Below are 12,938 nucleotides of genomic sequence, written 5' to 3'. Positions count from 1 at the left end.
AGCATCAAAGGTTATGCATAGGAAACTTGCTTTCGCAAATTAAACCTTTTTTAGTTCCTTTTCTGTTTGCTACACAACGAACTAAGAAGGGGGAGAAAATGTCTATATAGCTAGACACCTTAAAAGACCACCAAGACGACCACCAAGAACCTTCGAAGACTACGGCCGGGCCGACTACAGAAACCCCAATGCGGGCATAAGTGGGGCCTTGCCCTAAAGAGCTCTGTCCCCACTGATAATGCACAATTCCGCAGAATAAAACATAGCAACAGGCCGGCTGGCCCAATGGCAAGGCGCTTGACTACGAATCAAGAGATTGCAGGTTCGATCCCTGCGTCGGTCAATTTTTTGCTTTCCTATCATCCGGTGATCCGGTAATCAGCCTACGCCATAGTCGAATACGTAGAGCTTCCCGCTAACTCTCTAGAAATTTCAGGCTTCTAAACATAGGCCTTTATATCTGTCTCACGATCTATAAGAAGGAGACGTTGAAGTTCAGAGGTAAGTAATTAATTGATTCATTCAGAGGGAAGCATAAAGCTATATACAACATATATAGCTAGAAATTAACTTGGTTCTTTATACAGACACCTCGGGATTTATTACGATAGTGCGGCTTGGTTCCTGATCTGCACTAGTCTCATATCACAACAGAAAATCCTATTATTACGGGTGTTTTGGTTGAGATAAATGCATTTTAATTTAGTAGCACTAGAACGGAAAAGGAGCGCCAAGCGTTGATAGACATTATCCAGGCTGTATGTCCCCTGCTTCTCCTTCCTTTTCTCTCCTACACCTCCTAAGTTCGAATAGAACATATGCCTCTCCGAATTATAGAGGGCGAGTCACCCGAACCGGTCCCCTGGGGATCCCTCCCATTAGATATCTATCTTCTCTCAGAATGGGAAACACCTCATCCCTCGCAACCCACCGAGTCCCCCTCAGCCCGCCGCCGACGGCTTATACGCCAGTTCCTCGCATTAGGTTTGGAGGGCAGAAGGGTATATACCCCTCTGTCAATTGAAGTTTCCCCCACAACCCTAGACTAATCCGATATCACTTCATTAGCCCTACCAAGCCCGCACAGAAACACCACCCACACCTACTAAGGCCCAAATAGCCGAGATCCTCCTCCCAGTACGCCCGGAGGCCCTACGTCCTTACGCTGCCTATACCACCTGTCTAGAGGAAGGCCTCTGGCTCCGTCTCTGCTACAAAAAAGAAGAGGCGCATGAATCTATATGGTCCCACAATGAAGACGTAGCCTACGTCGGTCCCGATGGGGTAGTCCTCGACGATGAAGAGATCTTTGGTGGTCTAGACTTGGCAGCCGCGCTAGAAATTTTTCCCGAGCGTGTCACGAATGGAGGTTCTTCAGGACATATCAAGTTGAGAGAGGAGACTTTGAGAGAGATACTGGGTGATTTAGAGGATGATACGGGATCTGGTGAGGAGGACTATTCTGATGATATCAAGGAGAAGGTAGCAGAGTTTAGGGCATCCCGCGCGAAGAATCCGCTTCTGAAGTATGGTCTATATCATGCTGCCTGTGTTGTTACACATGCTTTTGTGGAAGATGAGGTGGCGCTTGACGGTGGGGGCTTGCTGCATGTGTTTTGGGATGATTGTGGGAATGTTGTGAGGCAGTGGCGGGTGGAGGATGATGGAGCAGAGGACAACTTTGATGGAGCTTGGGCGGAGGGTGCTTGGAAAGAGAATTTCATCAATGGGATAGGAGAGCTTGGTCCAGCTTATCATGAGGGTGGAATGAGAGGACCACCGTACAACGTCTGAGGTGTTTAGGTAGTACTCGTAGACGTCGGTGTTTCCGGTAGCTTGAACTCAACTAAGACTACGAGTGCTTCTCCAACAGCAACGAGAACCGGTATTTCAAAGCCTTCATCTACTCAAGATGGCGTCGCCTCCAACTGCGATGGGTGGCACTATGTGAGAGATCGCGATGGGTGCTTTGACCTGGCGAATGGGTATAACATCACACTTAACGATGTAAGTCATACCTCTGTTCATCTTGAAATGATATTTCTAACCAATCCCCAGTTCTGTATGGAACCCCGCCGTCGGGGAGGGTTGCGGATCTCTCAAAATAGAATATTACGTCTGTGTTGGGGTTTCTGGTGATATGATACCATCTACAACTGCCAAAAAGACTACGACTACTAGTGACGGCGGTAGAGTCACGGTCGTCCCTGGTGATGGATGCTATGATGTAGCCGCGGATCATGGTATTTCCCTAACTAATGTACGTGCTTACTTCTAATCGTTGTCGATTAGACCTCCGCTAACGTTTCGAAATTATAGTTCTACAGCTGGAATCCTAGTGTCAGGGATGATTGCAGTGAGCTCAAGTTCGATTCTTATGCCTGTGTGGGGATCTAGTTTGTGGCACGTGCAGCTCATCTACCGTCATTCGTCAACTTCGATTTTCTGTGCAACTGCAGTTATTCGGGCTGGTTGTCTGGAGGACTTGTCATTTTTATATACCTTAAGAGTTTCGCTTTGCTAGAGTTTGATTCAGGCATCGTAGTACGAGGACGGATGTAACGCCTTTGATGAATTAAGCTCCGAAAATATCAAACCTAATATCTTGCGGCCTGGAATGATTATGCTATAAATCCATAAAACCGAAAGGGACGTCGCTTTGATCGGTACATTAAGAATCCGACTTGGACCGAGTGAAACGGAACTGCCTCAAAACATGACGCCACCAGTGCAAAGTTTGAAGGCACCAGTGGAGGAACTTCGGGAATATCAAAACAAGGCACAGACTGGCTAGATCTGGTTCGTTCAAAGAGGGACATAAAACTGGGACTAGTAAGCGCAAGTCATATGTCAGTGGCGTTATTAAAAAAATTTTAAAAATAATTAAGCACCATAAAACCACATCAAGTGGATTCTGAGTGGCAGTGGATACAGGTGAGTACCAATCAACGTTCGCCGTTGCGACCGGCTACCCGATGTGGATGTCGGATCTTGACTTTCGGCATGCCGATTTCATATTCGTACTCGGTTTTCGGAGTTAGGTATTTTCCACCAGGGCAAGCCCTGGATGTTCCAAGGTTCCATAATAATTATGCAAGGGTATCTATCGCCGATTGTTCCGATTGTCGTTCCTTTTTATCCCTGCCTTGCCCTTTCCGTTCCTTCGACAGGTTTGACACTCCAACCCCATTGAGGAAAGGGAAGCTATAGCAGTTTGCTCGTCATGGCGGACCAAGACGAGATCCGTGGCAATTCAGTCTATGAGCCTGAACAGCCTGTCACTGAAACGTCCTCGCCGGTTGAGAAGCCTGTTGCTCCGAAGGAACAGAAGAAATCCGGCTTGATGGCTAAGTCAGTATCCCCATACCTCATCGCCCATGTTTCTACGTAGCGCAAAACAAGGCGAAACCGTTGTGCTAACATCCTAACAGAATCGGGAGAATGCTGAACCAAGATGTCAGCGAGGAAATGCCTGCATACAAGGATATCCAAATCCACACCTGGGACGGGCCCGACGACCCCGAGAATCCCTTCAACTGGAGCCTCAAATACAAATGGCTGCTCACGATCACCGTATGCTTCATGTAAGAAATGTCATCTCAACACAAAATTCACAACAAACATGTAACTAACAATCCACTAGCTCTATCCTGACCGGTCTCCCCGCAGGAACCTACGGTTCCGGCAACGACTGGATGGGGAAAGAATTCAACGTCCAGAACGAGCCCTTCCCGAACCTGTACTGGGCCACCACGTCCTGGAATATGGGCGCTGCGTTCTGGCCCCTGATCTTCGTCCCTCTGACCGAGGCCTCCGGCCGTATGCCAGGATACTTCGTGGCATATGTGATCCTCGTCATTTCGCTCTTCCCGTCCGCGTTCGCAAAGAACTTCGCAACACTCGTCGTGACTCGGTTCTTCGGCGGTGGTGCTTCTTCCGTCTCGATTAATATCGTCGGTGGAAGTATCTCCGATGTGTGGCTCGGTGATCACGCTCGCAGTCTTCCGATGTCTATCTTCGGCTTCACGAGTGTTGTGGGTATTGCACTTGGTCCATTTATCGGGTCTGCAATTGTCCAGATTCAGAAATCGGAGCCGTGGCGTTGGTAAGTCATAACCCCCTTCTTCCCCAATATTTGTATCTCAAATATCCAAGAAACAAAAATAAGTACTATCATACTAACAACCTCCGCACAGGATCTTCTACGTCCAAATCATCTACAACGCAGCCCTAATCCCAGTCTTCTGGCTAATCCTCAACGAAACCCGCCCAGACGTGATCCTCAAGAAGCGCGCACGCAAGATCCGCAAAGAAACCAACCTCCCCGTCTACGCCGCCGCCGAAATAGACGCCCCGAGCAAACTCCGTCTCCTAAAAATCTCCTTCCAACGGCCAACAAGCATGCTCCTAACCGAGCCGGTCGTAACCTTCTTCACCTTATGGATAAGTTTCGCCTGGGGAATCCTCTACCTCTTCTTCTCCAGCGTGGTACAAACCTACTCAACAAACTACGGCTGGGGCACGCTGTCCACAGGCCTGGTGCAGCTCGCCATCTCGGTAGGCGCGATCATCGGGACAATGATCAACCCACTACAAGACTGGTACTATCTCCGCTCTTCGCGACGCAACAAAGAGAAACCCGGTAAACCTATTCCCGAGGCCAGACTGTACACTTCCATCCCGGGTAGCCTGCTGTTTGCGGCGGGTTTGTTCTGGTATGGATGGGCCAGTCAGCCGGATATTCATTGGATTGTGCCGACTATTGGGATTACGGCTGCGGGAATTGGGATTTATTCGATTTATATGGCTGTTGTTAATTACCTGACTGATGCTTATGAGCGGTATGCGGCGTCGGCTTTGTCGGCTGCTTCGCTTGGGAGGAATGCTTTTGGGGCGTTTTTGCCGCTTGCTTCGCCGCAGTTGTTTTCGAATCTTGGGTTTGGATGGGCTGGGACTTTGCTTGGGTTTATTGGAATTGCGTTGTCGGTTGTTCCTGTTATTTTGGTTTGGAAGGGCCCGCAGATTCGGGAGAGGAGTAAGTTTATGAGAGAGGCTATGTGGGAGCCTGAGGAGAAGGTTGAGGTTGATCGGTCTGGAAAGGAGGACTTGGGGCCTTCTGCTGAGGGAGTTGCATGAGGTTGTGTCTATTGGGGGTGTTCCGCTGCCTTGCATGGAGTATTGTTCTACTCGTTGTCTTCAATTTGGGCAGATAGATATGTACAAAGATTTACATTCTGATAGAAATAGACTAAACACATGAATTTATTGTTTATTTTGTTCTATGTCCATCTACTGGCCGTTCTCTATGTAATACCAAGAGGGTAGTATTGAAAGACAAGAAACCAAAAACCACAACTTCCTCCACATGTTCTATCAACTCTTGAATCCAAGGTGGAAAAGGATAGTGGAAGAGGGTATCGGGGCAAAGGGGTCAGGGTCAGAGGCGAATGGCCGCTCACATGGATGTTGCTTTTGGGAAACACTTTCGCTATCAATCATTCAACCACAAGCGTGGAAACTAAAATGGGAACTTTTTAGTTTCCATCGCGCATCTTGCGGAAGAAATCCATGACACCAGTGTAAACAACAAGCAGGATACCACCGCCAGGACCGAGACGCAGAACCTTAGGTGTGAAGCCCTTGTACAGGGCAGAGAAGCCCTCCTCCTTCATCACGGTGCCGAGGGCAGGCCAGGCCCAGTTGTACTTGGCGACCTGACCAGGAACCTTGGTGGTGTTCTGGATGCGGGACTTGACAACGTCCATGGGGGTGTTGAGGATAGTACCGGTGGTACCACCGATAGAACCGGCGATCAGGTCGTTGCGCATTTGCTGGTTCTTGTTGCCGGGCTCCACGGCAGGCAGCTGTGCGCGGACCTGGAAGATACAGCCGAAGTAACCAGCGTTCCACAGTACGTGACGCCACATGGTCGACTCAAGGCCGTTGTACATTGCGAGCGGGCCCTCTGCGGCCACGATCTTCTTCACCACGTCGAACATGCCGTTGTACTTGTGGGCCTGGGCCTTATCCTGCAGACGAATCTTCACCAGCTCGAACGGAACCACCACGAAGGCTTCAGTCGCACCGGCTGTGGCTCCAGTCAAAGTGGCCAGGCTTTGAGTCTGCTTGTCCACACCGAACAGGTTGCGGTAGAAAGCTCCCCAGCTGTCGTTGGCGGCGAACTTGGTCGCACGCTTCGGTGCCTCCATCAGGATGGGTGCGGAGATACCACGGTATAGACGGGAGGCACTACATTCATTGTCGCATGTTAGACAGAGAGCGGTGGTTGGTTCGCAGGGCGATGACATACCCCTCGTTCTTAACAATCTTGCGGAAGCAGTCGAACATGCCATTGTAGTGATCAACACCGGGAACAGGGGCTCCGGTCTGAAGCTGGCTGTAAGAGGACATCGTTAGCTCATGTCATATGAGGTCAGTGCTGATTGCGACCGGTGACTTGCTTACATTCGGGTCTTGAGGACGTCCAGAGGGTACCTGCGAGTCACACATCGTCAATTGAGTCCAATTTTCACAATATACCAAGCATATCTCCAACGGAAGTAGTTATGCGACCAGCGAAGGGGAGTGGACAGTCGTACATGACCAGGATCTGCTCGTGCGGGGAGAGACGCGTTAGTCAATAGAGCACCTCGTGGGGGGTCCAACTCGACGAATCAAGTCGGAATCGCTTCTCAAAACGAAAGCAAGAGACACATACCTCTGAGACACCAGCCACCGCACCGGCGGCGAACTGGTAGACGAAGGGGAGCGGCTTCTGGGCAGTTTCGGACATGATGGCGGCTTGAGCTGTGGGATTGTCAGTATGGGTCCATAATTGGACGATAGTGAGATCGCAAAGCCATCGAAAACCACAGCTTTGCGATTAAATGAGATCGAATCGAACTAGATATTCACTCACAAGACCAAAAAGGAAGGGTTGGAAAGAGAAGAAAGTGAGAAAAGAGGAGGTTGCCGGTGTCGGCGAGATTCGGTGATCAGGTCCGAGTGCAGCAGCCGGTAAGTCTTCGTACCTAAACGTTTAGCCCCGATTACTAAACCCCCGTGGGGAGAGCTTCTTGTTGTATAAAATTCACATTCCAGGCTGTTTGCAGGTTTATTGTGATTTATTGTCATCAATTCATATCAATTCATTTGTATCATGTCTTCTGTGTCTTTCATAATATCCAAACTCCCACACTCATTCCAATCATCATTCCCAACATCATTTTGCTAACGCGGTGCACAACACTACCTCCGCTACTCGCGGTCGCTTGTTCCTTGGCGACGGTCGTCGCAAACGCGGTGTCCCTTGCAGTACAGCTGGAACCACAGGCGAATCCCATAGGACAACATCCTCCACCCACGGTGTCAGCACAGTGAAACCAACCATGAGCGCACCGGTTCCCACTAGTGTGTTCCGTCGTCGTCGCGGCGGGCGCTACAATAGTCACACCGTCCGATACGACAGTTGTCGAAGATATGGTCGGGCATGAAGTCGTATCGCAATCTCGTCCGGTGCGGCAGCAGCCACCGTGGTAGACGGCAGAGCAAGCATAGAAACCAGTCGGGCAGACATCGTCGCCGCGGGTAGCACTGGTTACTGTTGACAGGTTTGTAGGCCGTGCTGGTGGTGCCAAGCCATCATTTGTTGTGGTCTTGCTGCTATGAGAAGAGGTCGTCGGGAAAGAGAAGGAAGCAGAAGTGGAAGTAGTATCCTGCGGTTTGGTCGAGTAGGTCACAGTAGACAACATCACGGTCGAATGAAGAGTCACCGTAATAGTTGTGATGTATGCGCCTACTCGGACAATTAGTAAATACTCATATTCCCAAATCCCCATTAACAACCTGGGAACGAGCAAAGGAAAACGGGGAGAACACTCACATCCCCCTTCCACACAGTCATATCCTGGAATACAACATCCACCCCCCAGAGCCTGTGAGCAAGCCGTATACCCACTCTGACACGACCCAATCATCCCAGAGCAAGTCTTCCAGCTAGGACAGCAGCCCACATCGCCGTGCCCCGTATCAGCGACGATCTCGCACGTCTCCCCGGACCCACAGCAGCGATCGGATCGACCGATGGATGTGCACGCCCATGTCCCAGCTGGACACTTGAAGTCTCGTTTCTCGAGCAGATTGTTTGCACTGTGACTGTTTTCCCAGGGAAGGAATTGACTGTCCCCATCTGTGCCCAAGGAGTAAGATGGCGCGAATGGGTATGATTGGGCCACAAAGCGCGCTGGGGAAAATCCGTCGTCGGAGACGTGTCCCTCAGTTATGTTACCTGACGAAGAGTCATTCCCGAAACTCCAGTAGTCAAGGAAGAATTTCTCGCCTTCGTCGTCGCTCATTTTCTTCACGCCGAGGGCTGGTCCTGCTGCGAGTTGGGATGCTATAGCGGCATTGCGCCGTAGGATAAGGCTTGCTGGTAGTGGTGTCTCAGCCTCTTTGGACTCTTGATCACCTGAAGGATTTATCTTTTCTGCTGAAATCAGGGTTGCAAACTGTGGTAGTGAGCAGAACACGGTGAGGGCATGGAGGATCTGCATGCTGCCGCCGAGCATCGCAACCCAGATAGATCTCGAGTTTGTTTAGGTTGAGACTAGTGGAAATAGTCGGGTTGGAGGCTAACTTGTTGTTGGATAGTTGTTTCAGATGTGTGTTTCACTAACAAAGGCTGTGGATGAGCTGGTTGAGAATAAAACTTCGAGTTAAGTTAGTGCAATAGTGCAAATATATAGTCTTGTGCCCCTTCAACGTGTAATCCAGTCGAGCCTGACAAGTTTGAGGAAAGATTTTTGTTGATCTAGGAATAAATTAAGGGCGCATTGGGCTTTCTATAAAGCTGCACGCAAAGGTGGCTGGGTGCAGGAGGCGCACACCGCTATGCATTAGCTTGCAGGACAGACAGGTCAAGACAGCAGTACCCTAGTCGTTAGTTAGCGGGAGCATTCCTATTAGTTGTTTGGGGCATTGGGCATTATTCTCTGCAGGGCTATCTCTATATTAGTCTACGTAGTACAATATCAACAGACTACTTCCAACTATTACCACTCCAGACTGAACAGAAACATCCAAGACTAACTTCAGATGTGCTCATATCATTCACAAAATCAAAAACCAAATGCTACTAGCACACCACAGAGTATGGCAGGGTATCGTCAGTAAATGACATAAGGGGCTCTCGCACAGGAAACACGCCAAAAGGTATCAACGGAAAATAAAATGACCAAAGCCAGGACCCTAATGCGAGGTCAAATGCAGTAAAACAAAAAATAAAAATAAACCTGTGAATCCAATTTCACTTGCGGTTGGCAATGAGAGGTTCGGCATGAAACTTCGTAGGGTCAGGGATGATCAGACTGAGGATGGGATGGAGGATGAATGAACAGGATCAGGCAGAGGGCTGTTCGGAGGTACCGTTGTCTTCCTCCGGCGATTTGGGGAGTGGCTTTGCCGCGTCGGAAGATGGCGACTTGGGCTCTTCTGCCTTCTCTGCTGCCTCCTCTGCCTCGTCTCCATCCTCCCGAGTCACCTCCTTTTCGCCTTCTTGCTGGTCGTCATCACCCTCGCCCTCCTTGTTTTGCTCCGCCGCCTGCGCAGCAGCGGCTTCCGCCTCTGCCTTCTCCATCTCGGCATTGCGGGCCTGCTGTCTATCCCAAACTTCTTTGCGGATGCGGTCATCCTTCGCAGTACGGAGACGCTCAGTCTCTTCAAAACCACCGCTCTTCTTCAACTTGCCTTCTTCGACAAATGCACCGAGTTCCTTCTGGAAAAGACCGATCCGACGAGTCTCAAGCTCCTTCTTTCGTGCTTTCTCGGCTCGCTCAATGGCCTCGAGTCGGCTTTCATGGTTGGGTTGCAAAGCACGGACCTCGCCTAGGACACCGTCCTTGGCCTTCATGGGATCAATGGTTGGGTCGATTCCAAGAGTCCTGGATGGGGCGCGGACCGCGGTGCCACCAGTTGCATTTGTCAAGACCTGCTCCTTCGTGGCTTGCTCCACCAAGGCGAAGGTCTGGGTTGCCTTCTCGAGGTCGTCTTGCAAGTCGGCAGCAAGGTCCTCCTGCATGGTAAGCTGGTCTCGTTCTTCGCAAACCAGCTGTAGCTCCTTCTCCCAGATCTTAGTCCAGATGGGCTTCTCGCGACCCAGGAAGTCCTGCATTTTCTTAATTTCTTTCATGACCATGCTAATGTCGCGGCTGACACCCTCCAATTGTCTTGGGAGAGGACGAACACCACGAGTCACAACATCCTTCCGAAGATCCTCAACCAAATCTTGGAGATCATCGACGCGAGCGACCAGGCGCTCAGATTCGGCTGCGAGTTCCTTCTTGCCAGTGTTCACCCGAGCACGGCCAGCATCACCTTCATAAGAGGGAGTAGCAACGTCATCGGCGGCGGTCCGGACCTTGCTTGCCTTGGCACGGACTGCACTCATGGAACCGGTGATGTCTGCAGTAAAGTTGGAGTAGGTCTGTCGCAGGACAGCCAAGTCACGGCGCAAGCTCTGAAGCTCCGCAATTTGAGATCCGCTTCCGGCAATTGATGCTTTTGAGTTCCCTCCAATGGCAGCCGGAGCAGAGTTTGCTGGGGGAGAAGCGGCTAAGCGAGCGATTTCTTTGGCAGCTTCAAGCTGGCGATCCGAAACCCGCTGGATGATATTTCCTTGGCCAGAAAGCGTCTCTTTGACGCCTTCGACCAGGAGGCGCACGCTTCCGAGGCTATCATCAAAATGTTTCTTGACCTCATCGAGGTTGTCAACATTAAGTACCAGGACGGACCGATCTTTGACATCGGCAAGATCTTCTAGTTCATGTCGGATGCCTGAAATCGGGTCTTGGATATAGATTTCCGGCAAATCAACGCCATTATCGTGGGTATTCCAGGCAAACTTTTCAATAAAAGCGAGCTGCAGGCGCCCAATGGTGAGCTCTGCAATGCCCTCTGGGAGCACATACTTCTTAATTTTGCTTTTGTATTGCAGAAACAGTGTCAGTTCTTTGCCTGGTGAGGGTTGCTCAGTAGCAAATTGAATGGCTGATAGAGGTGTTCCGACCTCGGCGGACGGTCCGAAAGAGTCCCCCTTCGGGGTTTGGGGTGTTGGTTTCGCGGGTTCGAAAGCGTCTTCGAGTGTTGGCTTCTCTTGGGGCACGGGAATAATGGGAGGAGGAACGATTGTAGCTTCCACTGTATCGGCTTTTTCACCAGGAGCATGCGCTTCGCTGGGCGCCTCGGATGGTGCGGTATCGACCCCTTGTGGTCCTAACGGAGGTGCGGCAGCTGGAGGGGTGCGTTCTTCTTCCACGACATCCGGAATATTTGCGGCTGGAGGGGCTTGCGCACTCTTGGCGGCTTCCTGTAAGCGGTTGTTGGATCTTTGTCTGGTATGGGCAAATGAGCCCCGCAGACGAACTGCGTTTAAGGATTCGCGGACATCACGACCACGATTAGGAATGGGAGAGTTCTGAGTAGGCAGGACAGGAACCCCGTTGGTCGATGTGCCCAAATGCTTTTGAATTTGATAAGCAGAGAATCGACGCGAGGCACGCCTCTCAAGCTCCCCACTTCTTTGCAAAGCCCCCAATGCGTCATCTTCTTTAGGCGGAGGTGGAGGCGGAGGTGCAGAGAACCCTGTGGGTGTGATATATGTTGAAGGCGCAGTATTGTTGGGTGCGTTGGCTCGAGGGGTTGTATCATTATCGAAGGGGGTGGGTTGAGACAGCATTTGCTGGGCCTCTCGCCGCGATGTTTCTCTTTCGGTGAAGTTTGCGCGCGGTTCGCTTGTCGAAGGTGCCGAGGAGGTTCGAGCAATGGCGGGTTGATCCTCCAGTGATCCACCGCTGCCATACCGTCGGTTCGATCTTCTGGGGGACTGGGACGTGGACTGGGCTGTCGACGGCATGGTGGATGCTGCAGCCTCATCATACAACTGACCAATCGCCTGCCCACTAGCGATGCTCCCTGCACTGGCTTGCCGTCCTGGTACGGGCCGGCCATCTTCGCGCTGGTGCCGGGACCTTAAGCGAGCTTGCTTCTTCTTCAGCCCTTTTAACAAGTTGATGATTATATCTCGGATTCGGGGAAGGTATCTATCGAGGCTCTGGGAAGATGCATCCTGACTAAGAGTGTCTTCGAGTATCGTGCGGAGCAGGTCTGGTACGGGACCGAGGTCTGAGGTGTCGACTCCGATGGCACTGAAGGCCCGACAAGCCAAGTTGAATTCATAGCCCAATCGAACGTATACATCCGACACATCATTCTCCGACGCTTGCTTCCGAGACCATTGCGTTAAGGTTTCGAGGAGTTGTTTTGTCGCGACCAAGAGGTGCGTCACGCTCTTTTCGATCTGGGATATTTGCTTATCGGGCTGTGCGGTGGGGGGAAACACCGGTTCATTAGCCATCGAAATGTAGGCAATCGTCAGGCAACCAGAAACTCACCTGACTCTTGCTGGACTGGGATCGAGACGAGGCGGAGGAACTGCGGCCGGACTGTTGGGAAGCCATGGACGTGTCGGCACTGCCAGACCCCGAGGGTCGCTCTGGGGATGTTTGTTGATCCAACTGTTCAGGGTAGGGGAACTGGGTTCTTGAAACGCCTGAGGACTGCATGAGTATGTTAGGCTAAGTCACCGAGGGAGTGAGAACAGAAAGTGAGAATAGGGCAGAAGCGAGTGAGGGTGCCAAGCATGTGTGAAGATGATGCCCAGCCTCCTGTCACTTGGCGCCTTACCACACCGGAACCGATGATCAACAGCGGGTTACCCCCCAAATACCATAAATACCATATATTACTGTATAACCCTGTAACGATGTACAATGGACCGGGGCAACGTGTACTCGAGTGTTCAGGCTGCAGTAACTAGTACATATACGTACTTATGTACTTAGGATCCAATTGATCATTAGGAATTGACCTCCAATTCCATGCCT

The 12,938-nt window shown here is 50.9% G+C and overlaps 4 protein-coding genes across 4 annotated transcripts; 2 read left to right on the top strand and 2 right to left on the bottom strand.

Annotated features, from left to right (window-relative positions):
• Positions 1-901: 901 nt before the first annotated feature.
• N7525_011354 (uncharacterized protein) lies at positions 902-1,794 on the top strand (the record flags this gene model as incomplete). Its single annotated transcript, XM_061215458.1, has 2 exons — positions 902-1,015; positions 1,069-1,794. The coding sequence occupies 2 exons, from the start codon at positions 902-904 to the stop codon at positions 1,792-1,794; spliced, it is 840 nt and encodes a 279-aa protein (XP_061067970.1).
• A 1,429-nt stretch (positions 1,795-3,223) lies between these two features.
• On the top strand, positions 3,224-5,136 carry N7525_011353 (uncharacterized protein; the record flags this gene model as incomplete). The annotated part of the gene is made up of 4 exons (XM_002560655.1): positions 3,224-3,351; positions 3,432-3,584; positions 3,644-4,105; positions 4,197-5,136. 4 exons carry the CDS (start codon positions 3,224-3,226, stop codon positions 5,134-5,136), a joined length of 1,683 nt encoding a protein of 560 aa, XP_002560701.1.
• Positions 5,137-5,534: 398 nt separating this feature from the next.
• N7525_011352 (uncharacterized protein) lies at positions 5,535-8,567 on the bottom strand (the record flags this gene model as incomplete). Its single annotated transcript, XM_061215457.1, has 7 exons — positions 5,535-6,249; positions 6,311-6,397; positions 6,466-6,495; positions 6,541-6,665; positions 6,719-6,807; positions 7,253-7,795; positions 7,883-8,567. The coding sequence occupies 7 exons, from the start codon at positions 8,565-8,567 to the stop codon at positions 5,535-5,537; spliced, it is 2,274 nt and encodes a 757-aa protein (XP_061067969.1).
• Positions 8,568-9,397: 830 nt separating this feature from the next.
• N7525_011351 (formin-mediated actin nucleation enhancer) lies at positions 9,398-12,696 on the bottom strand (the record flags this gene model as incomplete). Its single annotated transcript, XM_061215456.1, has 3 exons — positions 9,398-12,373; positions 12,447-12,604; positions 12,639-12,696. 3 exons carry the CDS (start codon positions 12,694-12,696, stop codon positions 9,398-9,400), a joined length of 3,192 nt encoding a protein of 1,063 aa, XP_061067968.1.
• Between the last annotated feature and the right edge of the window lie 242 nt (positions 12,697-12,938).

The sequence above is a fragment of the Penicillium rubens genome, assembly GCF_028828025.1.
Source record: "Penicillium rubens strain IBT 27055 chromosome Unknown utg000004l_segment0_segment0, whole genome shotgun sequence".
Lineage (NCBI taxonomy): Eukaryota > Fungi > Ascomycota > Eurotiomycetes > Eurotiales > Aspergillaceae > Penicillium > Penicillium rubens.
This window is presented reverse-complemented; position numbering and strand designations above follow the sequence as displayed.